The sequence below is a fragment of the Mirounga angustirostris genome, unplaced genomic scaffold, assembly GCF_029215605.1.
Source record: "Mirounga angustirostris isolate CCGP_5_RB_7025 unplaced genomic scaffold, mMirAng1.0.hap1 SCAF_13, whole genome shotgun sequence".
Taxonomy (NCBI): Eukaryota; Metazoa; Chordata; class Mammalia; order Carnivora; family Phocidae; genus Mirounga; species Mirounga angustirostris.
Genome location: NW_026991721.1, coordinates 99031885 through 99054166, shown reverse-complemented (window position 1 = coordinate 99054166; position 22282 = coordinate 99031885). Strand labels below are relative to the sequence as shown.

At 38.8% G+C, this 22282-nt stretch overlaps 2 protein-coding genes across 2 annotated transcripts; one reads left to right on the top strand and one right to left on the bottom strand.

Annotated features, from left to right (window-relative positions):
* Positions 1 to 8487: 8487 nt before the first annotated feature.
* CUNH11orf71 (chromosome unknown C11orf71 homolog) lies at positions 8488 to 9642 on the bottom strand. The gene has a single exon (XM_045894990.3). It carries the CDS (start codon positions 9474 to 9476, stop codon positions 9081 to 9083), a length of 396 nt encoding a protein of 131 aa, XP_045750946.1. The 5' UTR covers positions 9477 to 9642; the 3' UTR covers positions 8488 to 9080.
* A 25-nt stretch (positions 9643 to 9667) lies between these two features.
* RBM7 (RNA binding motif protein 7) lies at positions 9668 to 18950 on the top strand. Its single transcript, XM_045894989.2, has 5 exons — positions 9668 to 9906; positions 10791 to 10953; positions 11576 to 11663; positions 14292 to 14382; positions 17408 to 18950. The coding sequence occupies exons 1-5, from the start codon at positions 9811 to 9813 to the stop codon at positions 17759 to 17761; spliced, it is 792 nt and encodes a 263-aa protein (XP_045750945.1). The 5' UTR covers positions 9668 to 9810; the 3' UTR covers positions 17762 to 18950.
* The last annotated feature ends 3332 nt before the right edge of the window (positions 18951 to 22282 follow it).

Genomic DNA, 22282 nt, shown 5'->3' with positions numbered 1-22282 from the left:
CTTCCTTTGATAGGGTTTAAGACAAATGATTCAGCAGAGCTAATATATTTGTTCTTTAATCTAGACTATACCTTGTGCCTGACTATCACCCTTATATATCATCCATGATTATTGTGAAATGATCTACTAAAAGGACAATGCAAGAATTGATTGACTTATGCTAAGTAGTTAAAAATATCAACATAACTGGGGCACCTGGGTGGCTCAGTCGGTTAAGCATTGGACTGTTGGTTTGCGCTCAAGTCATGATCTCAGGGTCATGAGATCAAACTTCACATCGGGCTCTGTGCTTGATATGGAGTTTGCTTGAGATTCATCCCCCTCTGCTCCTCCCTCTGCTCAAGCTCATGCATGCACGTGCGCGCGTGCTCTCTCTCTCTCTCAAATAAAGAAATAAATACAATCTTTAAAAAAATCAACATAACCTAATTGAAGTTAATATGATTAAAGAATAAAGAGAAAAAATAATGGCATTATTAAACTATTTTACAGATGATTTAAATTAAAAATTTTTTTTATGAAAATGAACAATTATTTTGTAAATTCAGGAAAACATAATAAGCACATATTACAAATCACACAAAATGTCACCACCCAAAAATAACATTTTGGCAAAATTTCTCATAGTCTTTTCCATGCATATTTTGTTCATATAGGTTAGAGCATATAATATATACAATTTTATATCATTTTTGCCAGATAGAACATAAATGTCATTATAACACAGTATAAGACAAATAAATTCCCCTGTTATTAAAACTTTCTATTCTAATGGCTACATGAGATGTCTTCTTGAATCAGGTATCACAAACTCAAATGGCTTCAGAGGCCTGGTGGGTAATTAAAATACATGAAATGGATGGCGTAAGACATAGGGGCTGATGGTAACTGAAAATGTAGATCCCGGGCGCCTGGGTGGCTCAGTTGGTTAAGCGACTGCCTTCGGCTCAGGTCGTGATCCTGGAGTCCCGGGATCGAGTCCCGCATCGGGCTCCCTGCTCTGCAGGGAGTCTGCTTCTCCCTCTGACCCTCCCCCCTCTCATGCTCTATCTCATTCTCTCTCTCAAATAAATAAATGAAATCTTTAAAAAAAAAAAAAAAAAAAAATGTAGATCCCACCAAAAGGCATCCAAATCTAATTTTATTGTCATTTAAATTTTTTTTTAAGATTTTATTTTGAGAGAGAGAGGGAGGGAGAGAGAGAGAGTGAGAGCAGGGGGGAGGAGCAGAGGGGTAGGGACAAGCAGACTCCATGCTGAACATGGAGCCCGATAATGTAGGGCTCCATCCCAGGACCCAGAGATCATGACCTGAGCTGAAATCAAGAGTCAGACGCTGAACCGACAGCCACCCAGGGGCCCCAGTTTTATTTTTAAACGTGCCAGCAAAATCAAGTGGAGAAAATAAGCCACAGAACATGTTTAGTATAATACCATTTATCTTGTTTTAAAGCAGGTAAGACAATTCTATGTTCCACTTAGAGATACACTAGGGGTACATGTGTAATAAAAGTCGTTTTTGAAAATAAAGGAGAGGATGCAAAATACCAAATTCAGGACAGTGATTACTCAGGAAGTGGTATGAACACAAGGTTATCAAAGCAAGGTAAACAGAAGGGATTTTAAATGTGGGGCAATATTTTACTTAAGTTGGTTGGTAAGTACATGGGTATTGGTTGCATTTTACTTCTTCTGTTTTGTACGTATTAAATATTGTACAATGCATCTTTTTAAGAAAAAAAAAACCCTCAACTGTTAGCCAAAGAAAACCCCATGCTGGATTTGGCCACGGGCTGCCGGTGGGCTACCCTAGCATGATAAGTAGTAGAGCATAGTTACCAAGTGAATGGGCTCTGAGTCAGGCTGCCTGATCATATTTGAATCCCCATTCCACCACTAAATAGTTTTGTGCCCTTGGGCAGATAATAAAATTCTCTGCAAACTAAGGCACACAGATCAAATCTAGCCCTTTGCCAATTTTTACATAGCCCTCCAGCTAAGAACAGTTTGTACATTTTTAGAAATGATTTATTTATTTATTTGAAAGAGAGAGAGAGTGAAGGAGGTGGGGAGAGGTAGAGGGAGAAGGAGAGAGAGAGAATCTCAAGCAGACTCCTAGCTGAGCATGAAGCTGGATGCAAGGCTCAATCTCAGGACCCTGAGATCAAGAGTTGGATGCTTAACCAACTGAGCCACCCAGGTGCCCCATGTACATTTTTAAGTGGTTGGAAGAGGGGTGCCTGGGTGGCTCAGTTGTTAAGTGGTTGGAAGAACTATCCTCAACCACTGTTGCTGAACTATGAATGGCTTTGGAAATTAGCTTTTGCTGCAGGCTTGATAATGTTTCTCAATGAATTAAGTCTAAAGCTGTAAGGCAAAACAGCACTTACACACCAAATTTATACTGTGGTAATCTCCACAACTAGCATTGTTTGAATCATAAGCAATCTCAAGCTGTTTTATGTACTTCCTGTGCTGTTAAAAAGTTAAGAAGCAGGATCTCCATACCCCCACAAATTTGTAGTAGACATATTTTCTGAGTTCAAACTACAGCTCCAACAGTATCTCTTGGACCTGGATGTGAGTGCAAAAAAAATTTCCATATCTCAAAATCCATTCAACTGTGCAATTGCGGAGCTTCCACCTTCAATTGGAAGCAATTAATCTGCAACATAATGACATACTAAAAGGCAAATATCAAGAGAAAAATTTAGGGCGCCTGGGTGGCTCAGTTGGTTAAGGGACTGCTTTCGGCTCAGGTCATGATCCTGGAGTCCCGGGATTGAGTCCCGCATCCGGCTCCCTTCTCAGCGGGGAGTCTGCTTCTCCCTCTGACCCTTCCCCCATCTCATGTTCTCTCTCTCTCATTCTCTCTCTCAAATTAAAAAATAAATAAATAAATAAAATAAAAAATAAAAAAATAAAAAAAAAGAGAAAAATTTAACAGAATTGCATAAATGCCTTCCCAGCAATGAATATGCTCAATTAAAACCATATACTCATGTACCAATATCAGCATTTGGCAGTACCTATGAAAAGAATATTTCAAAGACATTTTCAAAGATAAAATATATAAAATCTTACTAAAAATCAGCATTAACAAATGAGCATTTGCTATTGACTTTGATGATAGGGAACACGAACTTTGAACTTGAGTAGAATGAAATGTCCCCCCACCCCCGCCAAAAAGAGTTCTACCTTTGCCTTAATAGTATAAGCATCACCAAAAAATGTATCAACTATTAGATTTTGAAATTCATCAATACAAATTTTGTGGAAATTTGTTTTCTCTCGTTACATAAATGCCTCAGCACCCATGTACTTACCATCCAACTTAAGTAAAATATTGCCCCACATTTAAAATCCCTTCTGTTTACCTTGCTTTGATAACCTTGTGTTCATACCACTTCCTGAGTAATCACTGTCCTGAATTTGGTATTTTGCATTCTCTCCTTTATTTTCAAAAATGACTTTTATTACACATGTACCCCTAGTGTATCTCTAAGAGGAACATAGATTTGTCTTACCTGCTTTAAAACAAGATAAATGGTATTATACTAATTATACTAATACTCGTTACATAATAGCCTCAGTTTTGCCCCTTGGTCTGCAAAGTCTAAGATATTTACTACCTGGGTCTTGACAGAAAAATTTTGCCACCTCCTGTCATACAACGATTGTAAGGATTAAATAAAATAATCCTTGGGAAAGTAGTTGGTGGCAACCTGGTATACACTAAGCACTCTTTCCTTTTTCTTTTCTCATCATCTATTTTGGACATAGAAGCTTTTCCACGTTTTAAAAATTATAAATGGGGCATTTTAAAGTGCATTAAATATTTATGTGCATAAATATTTGTCCACATCTTGTATTAGGATTAATCTTCAGGTTATATTCCCAGAGGCAGATTGCTTCTAAATTGAAGTAAAACCTTTAAACAAAACTTATTTTGTCTTACCATATTACTCTTATCTGCCCAGATAACTGGATAATTTTTGACTAAAGGGCCTACAATTTCTGCCCTTGTCTTCCTGGAATGCTCCACTTTTGGATTTTGATTCCAAGAAGAGATAGCCTACGTGAAGTTCATTCGTTCATGTAACAGGCATTCATTAAATATCTACTCTTTGGGTAATAGGTACAAGTAAACATAAAAATAAATTTATTTTTTTAAGAGATTTTATTTGAGAGGGTGAACGAGAGAGAGAGAGAGAGAGAGAGAGAGAGAGAGAGACAGCATGAGCCAGGGGAGGAGCAGAGGGAGAAGGAGAAGCAGACTCCCCGTTGAGCAGGGAGCCCGAGCCCGGGACTCCAGGATCATGACCTGAGCCAAAGGCAGACGCTTAACGACTGAGCCACCCAGGCACCCCTAAAAATAAATTTAGACATGTCGTCTGCTCTCAGGGAGCTTCAAGGTAGTAGAGGAGGTAAGACATGGATTATAACCCTATCCCTGGAGGCAGGTGTTAAGCTTCTCCCCAAATACATGAATGGAGGATGAGGGAGGGGGCTCCACAGAAAAAAAAAAACCAAGGTGCTCTTAGAGGATAAACAGTTGCTTAATAGACAGAACATCCCATATTCTCTTCATGTTTCCAGTTCTCAGCGTCAGTCCGGTCCATTTTTTGCTTAACCTTGTTAAAATGGGTGTGTCCTTTGTAATGTAAAGAAACTGGACCAATCTGGATGGATAGAAGTTTAACTGGCAGAAAACGAGAAGTACAAACGATTTAGTTAAGGGGACTAGAATAGGCATAGGCACAGCGGCAGGAAAGAACAGCAACCACGTGGGCACATTATGAAAAAGAAGGCTGGCAATGTAGTCTGGTCAGATTCTGTAAAGTCTTAAAAGTCGGTTTGTGGAGTCTGCAATTTTTAAGAGTTGCATTGCTTCCGTTACTCTCAGGTCTTTGGGAAGCTGAAGGCAGTATTTTCTTCTGGTTTAGAAGTGTATTTTGAAGAAGGGCTGTCTTCAGATACTCCAGTGAAGCTAACAGCCAAGTAAATCATTACATTTTAAAAAAAGATTACATTATTAGCATGCTTAAGAAGTAAGTTTCATCAGGGGATGTTCCTAATGCCTTCCCTTAGTGACATTGCCAGTCTTGATCCTCAGTGGCTGGGGAATCTGCAGCTGCATGCTTGCCTCCCTCCTCCCACCGACTCACCAAAGACAATGATGGGCACCAGTCATCATTTGGAATAAAGATGGGATTGAATCTTATCAAACCACGAGTGAGGAAACCAATCAATTTGCCTGACTAATAACATTCTGGAAACTTAGCAAATTCTGCTACATTATATAAAAGTCCATTTCTAATACCTGACGTGGGGAGCCAATGAAACTTCTTAAGTAAGGCAGCATACAGAATTACGTTTCTGTAGAACTGAGGCTCATCGGGAAGAGAGGTAGTATGCAAAAATTTTAAACTTATGGACAAATAAATTTGTGAAACCCTGGTGAAAATGAAGTTAAACAGCTTTCTTTTTCTAAAGGAATTATCAGAACATTTAACATATTATTATACATCATGACTCCCTAACAAGGTGATAAAACATGTACCACTTGTCAAATGTATTGATCTCATCTTTCTACAAAGAAGTATCTTATATTTCTAAGCTGTACCTTAGCAGGATCTGGATTCACTGAAGGAATGAAAGACAACCAATTTTGCTCGCAAGACAGCCAAGCCTCTGACCATCAAAAGTTAACTTACTCATCCTTCCTGTAGGACTTTCCTCCCTCCTTTCCTTTCTTTCCAAGGTACCCCGCTTTAGAGGTAAGGCTTATCACGAAATCCAGATACTGAGGGAAAGTCTCCTGGCCTCTTTCTTCTATATCCCTAGTGGGCATTCTTTTTAAGAGCTTTAGTGCTGATGAATAAAGTAAATATTCTAATAGGACTCCACTTCAACACAAGCTAGTCAGTTACTATGATATGATAAATACGAGACAATAAAAAACAAACAGGAATTTACAATTTTTTTTAAACTAACATTTTTTTTTTTTTAAAGATTTTATTTATTTATTTGAGACAGAGAGAATGAGAGACAGAGAGCATGAGAGGGAGGAGGGTCAGAGGGAGAAGCAGACTCCCTGCCGAGCAGGGAGCCCGATGCGGGACTCGATCCAGGGACTCCAGGATCATGACCTGAGCCGAAGGCAGTCGCTCAACCAACTGAGCCACCCAGGCGCCCCTAAACTAACATTAAGTATTGATTTTTTTGGACAGTTTTTTGTATTACTCTTAGAAACCGCATCTATTTTAGAATGCCAACATGCTATACTTCACTACTGATGTTAAATATTTACTTTGTACGCTAACATTTTTAATGACATGGACTGCTCTTGGGAAAACTTTGTCCCTGCTTCAAGGTAATTTCATCGACAGAGGTTTACATTGGTTCTTGCTTCCATGATATGGTCTTTGTGACTCATTGTAACTTGGACACTAGCACGGATGCTAAGGAGAATTTAGATATTCATTGGCTCAGATTTTTTTTTTTTAAGATTTTATTTATTTATTTGAGAAAGAGAGAATGAGAGAGAGCACGAGAGGGAAGAGGGTCAGAGGGAGGAGCAGACTCCCCGCTGAGCAGGGAACCCAACGCGGGACTCAATCCCGGGACTCCAGGATCATGACCTGAACCAAGGGCAGTCACTTAACCAACTGAGCCACCCAGGCGCCCTCATTGGCTCAGATTTAAAATGATGGAACATTTATGTGAACAAGGGTCTCCTCCTGTCAAAGCACAATAAACCACACAATTTTTTTCTTTTTTTTCCTCTGGCACATATACACTATTATTCACTCAAAGCCCTACTCCTGATGATCTCATGCCTAAACAAACAGAAATGAAATCACTCCCCTTGGGTCTTCCTTTTCTCATGTGCACTTTTATGCCAGAACCTGCAGCACCCTCTCCCACTCTCGTGTCCTGGTTTGTACAGTAAATATGGTCATCCTGTGTATTATACCTCATTTTCCTCTTCTCATCCTGTTGTCCACTTCCAATTTTAACAAGTTTATTTTTTAAAGTACAGAATTAATAGGTTAAATGGGGGAAGATCCAAGAAGACATAATCCTATTTCATACTTGATAGTATTCAGCCTCTCTGAAGTTTTTGGCTGAACTTACCTTGTGAGGTGTTATTTTTCACTATTAGGCATCTCTAAGTTTTTTGAAAACACTTCTTACCTTTAGTCTTAATTTTATTATTCTTCCCAGTCTAAAACTCGTTAACATATAGATTTGGGATTCCTTTCTCAACTACAGGTTTTTGTAATGCCCAGTCTAAGGCACCCATCGTATATTATCAATTAATCTTTTAGGTTAGAAGAGTATTAGATATATGCTATCTTTGAGAGAACTGAGAAAAAAGTTACTCAAATGACTTTTTGTATGGCATGGTTCAAATGAGGAAACTGGATGAGAGCTGCAAGGCTCTATCATTGACTAGCCGTATGACCTTGGAAAGTTTACTTCATCTCTTTGTGCCTTGGTTTCTGGGCAATAAAATGAAGTATGATATCTCTCTTATGGGCCATTGTGAGAATTAAATGACATATATAAAGCTCCACCAAAGCAGAGACGTTATTGAACTTGTTCACCACTTTATTCTAAATGCCTAATACAGGTCGTATCAGGCACAGAATAAGTTCTCAATAAATACCTGAATAAATAATGAATAAAAGCCTCTACAACATTGCCTTACACATACCACTCAATAAAACATTGCTGTTATTATCCTTCCAACCGTTCTTTCTATGACCTGGCTTCCAGATCTCTCACCATATTAATCACTCTCTTAGGGAAGCTCTTGGATTTACCAACATTCTTCTTCAGATGTGGTTCTAACAATTCAATACTGTGTGGTATGTGGTAATTTTGCTTTACCTGATCATAATTATACACAAGAGTCCACTGGGAAAAAGCTAGTCTACCTGCTTACGGAGAGTTGGCACTTAAAAAACCCCACTAATTTTCTCCCCATACCACCCTTTAAACCTTACGAAATATGCGGTTAAGAGAATAAAAATATCAGAAAATAAGGAGTGACCAGCCAGGCAGGAGAACCAGGATAGTAGAGTATTACGGAAAGCCACTGCAACCAATGCTATTGTTATTACTGCACGTAATGAACAGTCCCGTGTGGTGATTACCTATTGATTTATTAGCCTCCCTATCTGGAACACATTCCTCGACTGTAGCCAATCCGCAGTGCTCACCACTGGGAAGATCTTCAAATATCGTTGAATGGCTAATGAATACAGATAAACAAGAACGTTTGGGGAAGATGCTACAGTGAATCGATGAACCGCTTCCTAACAGGAGACCCTAAGCCTCAATTACCCACCGTTGTATTTCGGGACAACAGACTCAGATTAAGGAAACTGGGATTGAATGCTAATAATACAATGACAAACAGACTTGTAAAAACTCATTTGGAGCCTTTGGCAAAAAAAAAGAAATGAAACTGGCTTAATAATGTGAAAAAGCAGCAAAGTTCAGGTTTACTTTTGTTTTTAGTACGACTGAGATTGGAGTTTGTAGATATGCCTGAAGAAGAAGTGGAGGGAGACGGAAAAGGGATAAAGACAAGAGGACTGGATAAGCCTCAGTCCCTATGCAAGAATAGGCCAGGGTAGTAAAAAGAGGCATTTCCTTGTCACCAACAGAAGTAAACGTAATGGCAACAGTCTGGGGTAGAGAGCTAGGCCGTTTCCAATTACAAGTCGGAGAATCTGCCAGGGTGGGAGATACGGTTCGCGGAAAGCAGAGAAATTTGGGTCCACTGTCGGGATGGAGCGCACAAGGGGTGAAAAAATGATCGCCGACCTCCGGGAAGGGTGGTTCAGCTCTGCGACTAAGAAGATCTCTTCTCCCTCCCTCCTGATTGAATCACTCTGGCCGCCTAAAACCCTCGGAATCCAGCAGTAAGGAGACGTTTCCTCTGTGCTAAGCCGTATTAACAGGACTCCGACGCGTTTCTACATTAAAATGAAAATAAGACCGCCCAGGCACCAAGGGTTTTAGAGAGGCCTCGTTTACAAGCGAGTCGAGGGGCAGGGGGAGGCACTAAGCCGAGAGGCGGGCTGCGATGACACTTCCGATGGCCATCAGCCGCTGTTGCAGCAGGCTCCTCAGGAGATCCAGTTTAACCCCGGGGGTCGGATACGGCGAGAATCTGGTCTGGCGGCTCCGGTTCCGTCCATCAGGGTCCCTTCCCGTTATAAGGCGGGTCGGGCTCCGGCCGCCCCCACTCGTCCGACGGCTCTCGCTACGAGCGCTCGGCCGCAGGGCCTGCCGAGGAGTGGGCCCTGGAAGAATAGCCGCGGGCCTGGCAACGAGGAAGCTGTCTCCGGAGACCATCGCCAGCGCTAAGGCCGACGGGCTGAGGTCGCCGCGGGACGCGCGGTAGGCCACCCCGGTCCTTTGATCGCCGGCCGACAGGGACACATTGCTCAGCGCCATCTTCCAACACTGCCCGCAGTGTTTGTTACGCCCCTCGGTCAAGGTGGGCCCTTTGCGGCTCCGCAGATCAGTCCAGGCCGTCTCGGACGCCGCCACGGCCTACATGTGAGGCCATAACTAGCGCCGCGGCCGACCAAGGCGCCGCCTCTCACCGGCGTTCTCCTCGCGAGCATGCGCAGCGCGTCCGCGCACCGCGACGCCGGCCGGGAGCGAGCGGGATTGACGTTTACGTCCGTGACGTCCGGGAGGGCAAGGACGTGGGGTTTCCGAGAGTGCGCAGTGAGTGCGACGGCGACGGCCCCCTCGGCCTTTTGAGGGAGGGGGCGACGCTGAGATGGGGGCGGCGGCGGCGGAGGCGGACCGCACTCTCTTTGTGGGCAACCTTGAAACTAAAGTGACCGAGGAGCTCCTCTTCGAGCTTTTCCACCAGGTCAGTAGCCGACGGCAGGCTTTTCCCTTCGCTGTGCGGCTCGCATACGGCCCGGTCCGACGGCCATGCCCGCCTTCTTGGGGAAAGGGGGTCTGTGGGTCCGGGTGCCCGACGGGTGGGCCGCTTGGGGCCGCAGGTCCACTGGGAAAGTGAGGCGCTCGCTGGGTGTCGCCTTATGCGAAGAACCCTAGTCAGTTCACCCCAGGGTGGTGGAGGCTGCCTCGGTGAAGCTTTCCCGAGGCAAAGATTCAAGGATCCTAAGGGGCACGGTATGTGTGGGTTCTTCGTGGAGCCGGGCTTTTCCCTATTCCTTTGCTCATCTTCCTTCCCCTTAAGGCACTTTGTCTTCGGTTTATCTGGCTAATTAGATTTCAGTTGCTTGGTCACTATCTGTTTCCATTTAAGTTTTTTAAATTAGTTGCAGCGTTAAAATATTTAAAATCGACTACTCCATAGAGCAGTAGTGTTTCTGTAGTCGAATCTGCATTAAAATGTGTTAAAAATTCAGAATTTCTTCTTCTTTCCAGTTCCATTCTCTAACAACTGGTAATATTTGGTTAATCAGTACAAAAGTGAATTTTTAGTCCCAGGAAACCACTTTCTCTGGCTCTTGATAAACGGTACCTGGAGTGGGAAAGTGACGGATGTCGGTCGCCTTGTTAAAAAGTCACATGAAATGTAAACTGAGTGACTGTTTCCAGTTCCTTATAGGCTTCCTTCCCCGAATAAATGAATCAAGTGTTCAGTCATATCTATAGAACCTTTAATTGGGTTGGAAATCCCTGTGTGTCCATTTTTTAGACTTTTCCTGGTTACATTTCTGTTGTTTTTAAACTTCCTCATTTAAATTCTGAAGACTTTCTTTTTCTTTTTTTTGTTTGTAGGCTGGACCGGTTGTAAAAGTGAAAATTCCAAAAGATAAGGATGGTAAACCAAAACAGTTCGCATTTGTGAATTTCAAACATGAAGTATCTGTTCCTTATGCGATGAATCTACTTAATGGAATCAAACTTTTTGGGAGGCCCATCAAAATTCAGTTTAGATCAGGTAACTAACTGTTCAGTGTAACTGTTTAGGGAGACGGGTTTTTTGCTGCTTTGTTCTTTGTTTTTAATTTTATTCAATTTTTAAAGAACCTCTTGTTGGATGAAAATACCTTAAGCTTTGTGGGTAGTAAGCTTTATATATCCCTGAAACTAGATAACGTTGACAACATGGATTTTGAAAATTGTCATTTTAAAATTGAGTTTGGGTTACTAAAAAGAGCGTAAACTTTGTTGTTAGGAAGACTTGGGTTTGGGTTCCTGCTCTGAAAGGAGTGAGGTTGTTTTCTAAAAATACTTTTCCTGGCTGCTTTGTGATTTACATTTACAAATTTTGATTCTGGATCCTGTGAGGATGAAACTTTCCATGTGTCCAGTTAAAATTTAGTGTGTTATGGCCAGATTGGATATTTGTACATTGGTAGTACTTATTTGGAACCCTTTGTTTTGGATATATCTGATGATAAACACATAATTTTCATTCTGATGGAACTGTAAAGCGGTCTAGTGAAATTTGAAGTTTTCTCTTGTAGCTTCAGTCTACCTTTTTGGCATGATTTGGGGTAGGAGGGATAAAATTTCAACTTGTTCTATCAAGGATAATTTCTCAAATTACTTCATTTTAGGAAGTAGCCATGCCTCACAGGATGTCAGTTTGCCATATCCCCAGCATCATGTTGGAAACTCAAGCCCTACCTCTACATCTCCTAGCAGGTAATATTTTGGACCTATTGTTAAAATCATTTATTGGAAATTTTTTAGTTAGTGATCTCAAAACATACTGAGGGATTTGTTTCCTCCTTTAAGCTCCTACCTCTTTATTTTTCTGCTATATTATATTTTGGATTATAATTAGGTATCTATTTTAAGGGGACTACAGACAGACATATATAGTACCCCTAAAATAGATATATATGTACATATAATTACGTTCATTTGTGAAGACATATACCCACAGCCACATATTTAATATGTAACTGAAAATTTCCCAGAACATTACTTATTCTCTACTTTCGGTATACTCTATTTTCTATTTTATTTTCTTTTAAAAATTCACATTAGTTTTGACCATTAATTTGTTGTTACTTGCAGTTTAAAAATACCTATCAGTAACAGACTGGTGGACTAAGAGTTTATAGAATTGGATTCTAGGTCTGCCTCTCCGATTGTGTAATCTTGAAGTAGTCTCATTTCTCTGGTCCCGTCCTTCCATTTGTAAGGAAAAGCTGAATTGAATGCTCTCCAGAGTCTCTTCCAGCTACTAAGGGTTAGAAAAGGTACCATGTTTATACTAAATAATTTTATTTGCTTTGGGAAGCATGATATTTTACCAGGGACATTTTTTCCCCTGGTTTATCAGTAGAGCTATTCATCAGTCATAATGGGCTTCATTCAAGAAAGAGTCAACAAATATCTGTCATGTGTCAGGTTCTTCACCAAGTCCTTTGCATTTATGGTTTTATTCCTCACAGCAGTCTTAGGAGGTAGGGATTATTGTTAGTTCTACCTTGTATGTGAGGAAAGTGAAGACTGACATTAAGTTGCTCAAGTTTGAACTGCTCATGAACAGTGGGCTGGGATTGAAACCCAGGCATTGTGACTGAGCCCCAGCCACTGTCATAGGCTGCATAGTGAAGCTTAAAAGTCTGTAGGAAGATACATATATATTTTGCGACTGCCTGTTTTATTTTGCAACTACCTGTTTAATAAGTTCTCTAAAGAAAGCATAGAATGTGCTTGGAGAAAGGTTTAACAAGGAGAGATGATATAAATGAATGAGGAACTAAAAGGCAGATGTATCTAGATCATAATGAAGGAAAAATGGAGTAGTAGATAATGTTGGTGAAGTAGAAAGAGGGTCTTTCTTACAGACCATAGTTAAGATTTGGGAATTTTCGGGGTGCCTGGGTGGCTCATTCGTTAAGCGTCTGCCTTCAGCTCAGGTCATGATTCCAGGTCCTGGGATCGAGCCCCACATCGGGCTCCCTGCTCCGCGGGAAGCCTGCTTCTCCCTCTCCCACTCCCCCTGCTTGTGTTCCCTCTCTCGCTGTGTCTCTCTCTCTGTCAAATAAATAAATAAAATCTTTAAAAAAAAAAAAAAAAGATTTGGGGATTTTCTCCTAAAAATGGTAGAGACACATTGAAATGTTTTCAGTAGGATAGTAACAAGAAAAGGTTTGTATTTTAATAAGTTGTTTGGTTGCTGTGGGAGAATGGCTCATTGGGGGGGACAAGACTGAAAATAGACCAGTTAGGAGGCTATTGGTAGCTAAGTATTGCTATTAGTAGCAAGATAGCAAGGAAGTTACTAGGGTGAGGTTGTTGGTTTGGATTAGGGTGGTGCCAGGATGTGGAGCGAAGTCGCTTCAGTATGAAAAGATAACTGGAAAGTAAAATTTCCAAGAAAGAATAGTGTAAAAATGGTACCTCTTAGCAACCTTCTTGCCAACTGAAATTGTGTTTAAATACTCAGCACATTTGGAACTTGAAGCATCTCAAACCACTTTTGTAGAAGCTTCAAAGGTATCTCAGGTGGAGGAAGAAAGTTTACCTCCCGGAGAATTTCTTTGGAAAAAAATACACAAGTAAATAAGTTGTTTTTAATTTAAGGCTAGAGTGCCAATCGTTTTTGTTTTCTTAAAAGGAAATTTATACTTTTTACCCCTTTAACATACACATGTCTAACCTGATTTAAGAAAACCCAAAATGAAAAGATCTAAAGTATGAGACAAATCAGTTAGTGATTTGATGCTAAGTATTTTAAAATAAAATTAAAGCGCTTGCTAAAGTGACTTTTTCTGTAGAGCAAGCTACTTTTTTAAGAATTGAGGAATAAGGTATAATTCTTTAAAATTAATATCCTATTTATGTTACAGAACTCTTTAATTCCTTGCTCCCCCAGACCTGTTCCTCTCCCTGTCACAGTAAATGTCCACGTAATTGCTCAAGCCAAAAATCTAGATTTTATCCTTTATTTTTCTTTTTCCCTCATCTATCATATCTAATCAACCAAATCCTTTTCATCTTAGTTTTCAACCTAGGCCTCTGCACTAGTCCTGGGATTGACAGGTTTTTTTGGGACCTGACCATCCCTGACCAGCAGAGTTAAAATAGAACCCCTATCTCTCTCCCATTACTTGCTTTTTAATCAATTATTTATCACTTGTAACAAGGTGAAGTTGTTTTACTGTCTGAATCCTTACCCTTATCCATGAGAGAGCAGATAGATACCTTGTCTTTCTTGTTCATTCCTACCTTTGACACTGTGTCTTGCTCATGATTGGTATGTAGTAAATATATGTTAAACTGATGATTATATGTTGGTTTTCTTATTTTCCACAGGTATGAAAGGCCTGTGGATAACATGACTCCATCAGTACAGATAATTCAGAGATCTTTCTCTTCTCCAGAAAATTTTCAGAGACAAGCAGTGGTAGGTTGATATTTCTCTTCTCTTATATTTTTTTAAAGATTTTATTTATTCATTTGAGAGAGAGAGACAACCAGAGCACAGCAGGGGAGGGGCAGGGTGGGGAGGGGCAGAGGGAGAAGGAGAAGCAGACCCCCTGCTGAGCTGGGAGCCTGACTGGGGCTTGATCCCAGGACCTGGGGATCATGACCTGAGCCGAAGGCAGATGCTTAACTGATTGAGCCACCCACGTGCCCCTTCTTTTTTTTCTTTTCTTTTCCTTTCTTTTTTTCTTTTTAAATAAAGTAATAATTCCTTTTATTAAAAAAACTAGCACATATCTTTGTTGTACTATTTACTTATAGGTACAGACAAGCTAGTCTCTTAGTAGCCATGAAAAATACCATGCAGTCTTCTACAAATAGAATAATTTCTAAGGTATTACCTAAAAAGTCAGTTTCATGATGAGTAAATTATCAAATTCTTGAATTTAAAACAAATTAGACCTTGATTAGCATCTACTAGTGCTAGAACTGGGGTTACCCAAATGTCGAGACTAGGCCTTTAAGTAGCTTACACAGACACACACACACGCACGCACACACACATAAATGAAGTCCCTACAAAAATAAAAATAGTTACAATGTATTGATTAATTAATATGTGTCAGGCAATATCACCTAAAAGTATTACATATATTATTTATTCTTCAGGGTAACTGAGATATATTCCCTGTTATAATATATAGGAAAATTAAGGTTTAGAAAGGTCATAAAATTAGCAAAGGCAGGACTGAGATTAAGTTGCAGCCTGCTAAAATTTGAAACCATGGAGTGTTACACAGAAAATTTAATGAAAAAGAGCAACACAACATAATTAAGATAGAAAACCCAGAAAATCATGATTAGGTTATTGAATAAAGTATCACATACGATAATTATGCAGTGCAGCAGAATACGATGTACACTTGCAAATACAATTCAGTTTATGAAATTTTCAAAATTTGTCACAAGAAGTGTTTTGTCTTACAAAGACAAAAGCAGAAGTTGTAATTGCTTTTACCAGTGATTTATGTACTTGGAGGGTTTTAAACTCAGCTTCTCAAAAAAATCTCAAAAATAATCACATTTGATATATTGAATGCTTGCTGAAACCTTAATTCTTTGAACACCGAGTCTAAATTTATCAGCCAATTAACAACATTATGCTACAACTTGCATCTCTTTCACAGCTGTAAAATAAAATTTATCACTCATTTACTGTCCTCTACAAATAAACTAAAATACACTTCTTGAGACATATTTGTTGGGTCTAAAGGTCGCTTATAATTGAAGTTAAGTAATGTCTCTAGAGGCTGTGCAAAAATGTTGACCAAAACTCAGACATCTTCAAGAAGAACCCCAAAAAACTTAGAATATTCCAACAGGGGTGCCTGGGTGGCTTAGTTGGTTAAGCATCTGACTCTTAATTTTGACTGAGGTCATCTCAGGGTTGTGAGATCGAGCCCTGTTTCCGGCTCTGCGCTCAGTGGGGAGTCTACTTGATATTCTCTCTCTCTCTTTCTCTTTCTGCCCCTGCCCCTACTTGGGCATGCATGTGCGCTCGCACGCGCTCACTCACTCACTCTCTCTAAAATAAATGTTTTAAAATGTTCAAATGATTCTTAAATAATATTCTAAGTTTTAGTTACACTAGCATGATCTCTTGTAGGCTGATCACCCATTTTGATTTTCACTGGGCTGAGAAACATATTTAACAGATTGAAGATAAATAGAACTGCATTTCACATTTGTATTTTTCTTCAGCCATTGTTGGGGGTGGGGGGTGTATGTGTGTGTTTTAAGGACTGGAAGTTTATTCTCTGATATTCTCGCAGCCTATGCTGAGGGGCTTCTTACCGTACGTTCTCCTTAATGCTTAATAACAGTACTTGAATATATTGGAGTCTTTGACCGGTTTCCTCTTGATTTCCATTTTTTCTGTAATAATGAGACTGTGAGGATAGGCTTAAAATCTTTGGTGTGTTTTACTGTTCCATCTTTGTCTCCAGTCTTTCATTTTTTTTAGTTTTGTCTCCAAGTCCTTTATTTTTTTCCTTTTCTTGAATTGATTTCTTCTTTTTTTCTTTGCCCAAATCACAGTGTTGGCTTGTGACCCTCACCCTTTTGCAGGTCTGCAAAATAAAAATATAAGTGAAATAAAGTAAACTTGAGGGACCAATATAAAGGGATGTCAACTTTTATGTAAATACCACATTTTTTTCTCATTGTGGTATAGGCTATTTAAAAAAATCATCACTGGCTAACGCTTACCCACAGGCAGAATTGGGGACCACTGGGCTAGTCAGTTCGTACTTGTCTCTGTTTTCTCTTCACTAGCCCATCTCACATCTCACAATGTTTCAAAATGAATGTTATAATCCTGTTTCGCTTATCTTCCTGGTAATTTGATTTTCTCTTGTTTGCGAGATAAAGTCTGAATTCTCTAGTCTACCTACAAGGCACTTCCATCATCTGATGCCAATAAACCTTTCTAGCCTGACTCCATTATTCATTGCTTATGAGATCTGTTATCAGTCAGAATTTTTGCTATTCTACAAACTCATTGTTTCCCTATTATCTTTATGCAATTTCCTTTCCTTGGTATACTTCCCCCTTAAAATATTCCATCCGTACTTTTAATACTTAGATAAAAATGCCACCTTCGTGAAGCCTTTCCTAATGATCCTGAGCTCTTGGCTCTTTTTATGTGTTCATTAGACAATGATTTACATTATAATCATTTGTATGACCTCTTCCCTTCTAAGTTGTGTTCCTGAGGGCAAGGAATAGTAGTTATGTACAAATAGCTTACAGGTATACATGGAATGAACAAAGCCATTGTATTTTTTTTTTTTTCTTTGAGTTCTGTTTAACCTAAGATCTATATGGGCAAGAGTGATTTAGCTTTTCCATCATTATCTGTTTGGTTCACTGTGACTAAATACGTATTGGCTTTGATACCTAGAAGTACTTGCAGTTAACATTTCCTTCTTTTTGTCTTCTCTTAGATGAATAGTGTTCTGAGACAGATGTCCTATGGTGGGAAATTTGGTTCTCCACATCTGGATCCATCAGGATTTTCCCCATCGCATAGTCATAGTTTTAACCAATCTTCAGGCTCCCAGTGGCGCCAAGATCCGCCGTCCTCACAACGTAAAGTCAGACAGAATTCTCATCCCTACATCCCGGATCGACATTATGGCCGTGAACAGCGATACGCTGACCATGGGTCTGATCATCGTTACAGAGGAAGCAGGGATGACTGCTTCAGTGAGGATAGGAATCCCGATGGCTGGAGCCACGACTATGATAACAGAAGAGACAGCAGCCGAGACGGAAAATGGCGTTCATCTCGACACTAACAAGTGTTAAAAGGATGAAGTTGTTATAGGGTCATTCTAGGTCCTTTTGGCTAAATTGGCCTGGAAATGTTTTGTTAAACTTACAGAGCAGCTTTACAAGTTGCCACGTTTCTTTTTAAAATTTTTAAAACCTATAGCTACGGTCTAATACAGAAATAAGGGTTGTGGCTCCAGTTTTACTACATTAATAACCTTTCACCTCAGGGTTTTATGCAGAGGAAAGGGTTTTATGCAAAAGAAAGTGCCACAATTCCTAATCATTTTAGACAAATGAGGAAGGAGGATGTATTATATGTGTTGGTTGTATTATAAAGCAAATCTTTTAATTATCTGTTATCTTTTTGTATTGCAGGAAGTTTCTTGTTAGTGAATCAGATTTTGGTGTGTATAATAGAAAACATTCAAGTTCTGATAGTCTGAATTGACTATCAATATTTTGTTAAATGAGAAAATGTAATTTCAGTGATTCACTTTACTAACATTTTATGTAGAAAGCTTATTGGTAAAGTTTGGGGATAAATCATATTTGACTTAGAGAATTTTTAGTGTAAGTTCTGTGACATGGTCTTTTGAATTTTACTCTAATTGAACATAAAATTGTAAATTTATACATGCTATCTCATTCTAAAATTTTAGAATTTGCTCATTAAGTCATGTTTGATGTATAACTGAAGTCACTCAGGAAGTTAAATTTTTTAAATGTATTTTTTTACATTAAAAATACAGTGTTAATATAAAACCCCCTTTTCAGGAAGAACACAAATGTAAATGCATAGTCAGATAAAAATGGTAAAATGTTTTACTGAAAGTATGCTTTTGTGAGGGGGAAAAAAAAAAGGTTCCTGAAGCCTTTAAGTGCTGCCTCTGACACTCAAATTTTAAAAATTCTAACATTTTCAAAGTGCCCAGGACATGTGTATAAGGATACGTTTTATTATGGAGACTGTACAGGTCGCTTTTTTGTTTGAACATTTGAAAGAATTTAGTCTTAAACATTTTCTGATTTAAAAATTTTAAGATCTTGTTTAGCAGAACTTTTGTGTATCAAGATGCTGTTTCTTCTTTGTTGTAGAACTTGTTTATAAAAATATCATTCCTTGAAAATTTTTGATCCTTTTTAGTATTAATCACAACATTTGTACTCTGTTGCTTTTTAATATATTGAAAACATAAAAAGGACTATGCCTTATTTTTTGGACATCACTTACTTTAGAGACATTGTATACGACATTAGCAGTATGCTTCAGTTCAGTGGTTACCTAGTGTTAAGAATGTCTGTTCTTAGAACATCCTGAAATAGTCCTTTTGTACATATAGAACTTAATATTTTAGAATCAAATTTTCGGTGACATGGATTATAGTTCTGAGCATTAGCTAACTAGTTCAGGTTAGCCTCCTTGAGAGCTCACATACTCTCAGGTCTTTCCTATTTGTAAATAAAATGCATGCAGTTTTTAGGTAAATGGAATTATTTACTCAACATGGAGAGCATTAGGATCAAAAGTTTCTGTTTGCTTTAGCAGTTTAATAGTAGAAGGATTTGTTTCCAATGAGCTTGTTCTCAGGTATCTTACCTGTATGAATATTTGGTAGGTTTTATAGAGATTTACAGAGATGTATTCTGCTTTATTGCAGTTTATCTTTGGGTTAGTTCTTTTCATATTGATTCATAGGTAATCCTGGTTTGGAATAATCTATTTTTTTAATGACTTGGGACACACCCCTTTTGAGGTTTCAGAGAAACTTTTTCACTTCAATCTCTCCCAGTTGAGGGTAATCAAACTAATGAATGTCCTGTGTAAAGGGATCAAACAAGACAGCCTCAACAAACTGAATATAGTTAGTAAGATGATTCACGTAGGTTTGGGAGCTGCAGTAGAAAGGAAGAGGTGTTTCTGTGGGAGCAGTTTCTCCCCATGTGTTCATGAACCACCATTCTCACAAGGTGTTCTGCGCAATAAGTGTTCTGTAATCAAATGTGGTAAAGTGGGTACTATCTAACATTGGGTGGCTTTCTCTTAGTGACAAGAACCACAAAGCTTCTGACAGGTACTGCAGTAAAGAAATCTTTATGCTTAACCTAGTATTTTCCAAACTTATTTGACCCTTTTGTGCATAACACTAAGATACTAAGACCCCCAAAGAATCTGACTCAGCCTTTCTCTACCCAATCAACCAACATTTTTGATACTGCTCTCTAATCATATCGTGTAGGTCCATATTCCTCACACCAACTGCCATCATCTGAGAAGGGGCAATCATCCTCAACAGGATTATTCCAACAGCATGCCGATGTGCCAATTTATGTAATACAATAATAGTACCCTGTATTTTTTTTGTCATAGCCTTATACTGTGTTAATAATTTTCTTTTTATCTGTATCTCTCTAGGTAGCTCCATGAAGGCAGAGACCATATCTTATCACTGAATTCTCATTATCCAGTGCCTGGCACTCCAATAATACTTGGTAAATTTTTGATGAGTAAATGAACATTTGTCAAATAATTGAATAAAAAAGGGAGGCTTCAGCATAGTAGTATTTTTTTTTTATCGGTTTCCTAATCCTGAACCATCATTCTATCCTGTTATAAAAACTCTGTATTACAATATATTGTGCCAATTACACTCTAGAATTCTGTTTCTCAAAAATGTTAAGATTTAGATACGTATTCATGAGGTTTTCTTTAAAAAATTGTTTATTATCTTAGTTTGGTTTGGGAATTATAGTTCTGCTAGTTTTATAGAATGAATTGGTAAGCTTATCTTTTTCTATGCCCTGGCAAGAAAATTGAATAATACAGGAATTATCTGTTAATTTAAGACTTGTTGAACTCATAAAACAGTCTTAGAAATAAATGATTTTCCCCCCATCTTCCTTTATTAGCCATGGGGGAAACTATTCGTTTCCTACTTTCTCAGAAATCAATTTGAATAATTTATACCTTTCTAAAAAAAATCAGCCATTTTCTTTTATCTTTACAAATTAATTGATAGAAGTACATGGTATTTCTTACAATTTTTGTTAAACTCGTCCTCCAGTTAGAGTCCAGTTTTAGTTTGTGATATATTTCTACTTTCCTTCCTACATCCTGGTCAGACTTGTTAGAGGCTGTGCTGTTCCACAGTTTACATTTATATATGTAAAAGCCCCTCACTGCATTGTTTTTTTAAAGCTTATTTATTTGTTTGACAGAGAGTGGTGGTGGGGGGGTGCACGGCAGGCAGCCTTTTCGAAGCAGGCTCCCCACTGAGCAGGGAGCCCAACATGGGGCTCTACCCCAGGACCCTGGGATCATGACCTGAGCTGAAGGCAGACACTTAACCAACTGAGCCACCCAGGCGCCCTGTTTTTGTTTTTTGGCGCCTGGGTGGCTCAGATGGTTGGGCATCTGCCTTCGGCTCGGGTCATGATTCCAGGGTCCTAGGATCGAGTCCCGCATCGGGCTCCCTGCTCACTGGGGAGCCTGCTTCTCCCTCTGCCTCTCTCTGTTTCTTATGAATAAATAAATAAAATCTTAAAAAATCTTTTAAAGAGATTTATAAATAAAAATCTTATTCCAATAGTTACCATTTCTGGAGCTCTTTGTTCCTCTGTGTAGATCCATTTATCCATCTGGTATTCTACTTGAAGTTTTTTTGGGTATCTCTTACAGTGCTGGCTTGCTGGTCATGAATTCTTTAGCCTTTGTGTCTGAAAAAGTTTCTTTCACCTTTGTTTTTGAAATACCTTTTTGTTGGGTACAGAATTCTAACTTGACAGGCTTTTTTTTTTCCTTTCAATACTTTAAAAATGTGGCTTCACTGTCCTCCTGCTTGTTATTTTTTCCTGTAAGAAATATGCTGTCAGGTACATAATGTGTCATTTTTCTCTGGCTGATTTTGAGCAATTGGGTGATAATGTGTCTTAAAACAGTTTTTTTTCATGTTCCTTTTGCTTGGAGTTAATTGAGCTTCATGGATCTGCAGGTTTATAATTTTCATCAAAATTGGAAAAGTTTTAGCCATTAATAAAAAAAAGTTTTGTTCTCAATTTCCTCTTTGGAAACTTCAACTACACTTATATAAGACCTCTTGATGTTATCCCATAGCTCACTGATACGCTGTTTATTTTTTAAATTATTTTTTCTCTGTTTCATTTTGGATAGTTGTATTACTAGATCTGCAAGCCCACTTGTCTTTTTTTTTTTTTTTTCCCTGAAGTGTCTAGTCAGCAGTTACTTACAGTATAATCTTCATCTTAGACATTATAGTTTTTTTCTCTAGAAGTTTGATTTACATCACTTCTGATTGTTACTCTTTTTCTTCAGCTCTGTTGAGGTACAGTTGACAAAACTGTAAGCTATTTAAAGTATACAACATGATTCGATATATATGATTGTGAGAGGGTTCTCCGCCCCCCGCCCCAGTTAATTAGCACATGACTTGGGTCTTCTTTTTATATCTTCACTATCTTTACTTAAATTTTCAACAAATGGAATAAAGTTATAGTAATTTCTAATGTCCTTGCCTGCTAATTCTAAT

Bases quoted from the DNA above. Each gene is read 5' to 3' on its own strand.
- CUNH11orf71 (XM_045894990.3), bottom strand. From the start codon at position 9,476: ATGGCGCTGAGCAATGTGTCCCTGTCGGCCGGCGATCAAAGGACCGGG.
- RBM7 (XM_045894989.2), top strand. From the start codon at position 9,811: ATGGGGGCGGCGGCGGCGGAGGCGGACCGCACTCTCTTTGTGGGCAAC. The intron at 9,907-10,790 runs GTCAGTAGCCGA...TTTTGTTTGTAG, and splicing joins TCTTCGAGCTTTTCCACCAG to GCTGGACCGGTTGTAAAAGT. The intron at 10,954-11,575 runs GTAACTAACTGT...ACTTCATTTTAG, and splicing joins CAAAATTCAGTTTAGATCAG to GAAGTAGCCATGCCTCACAG.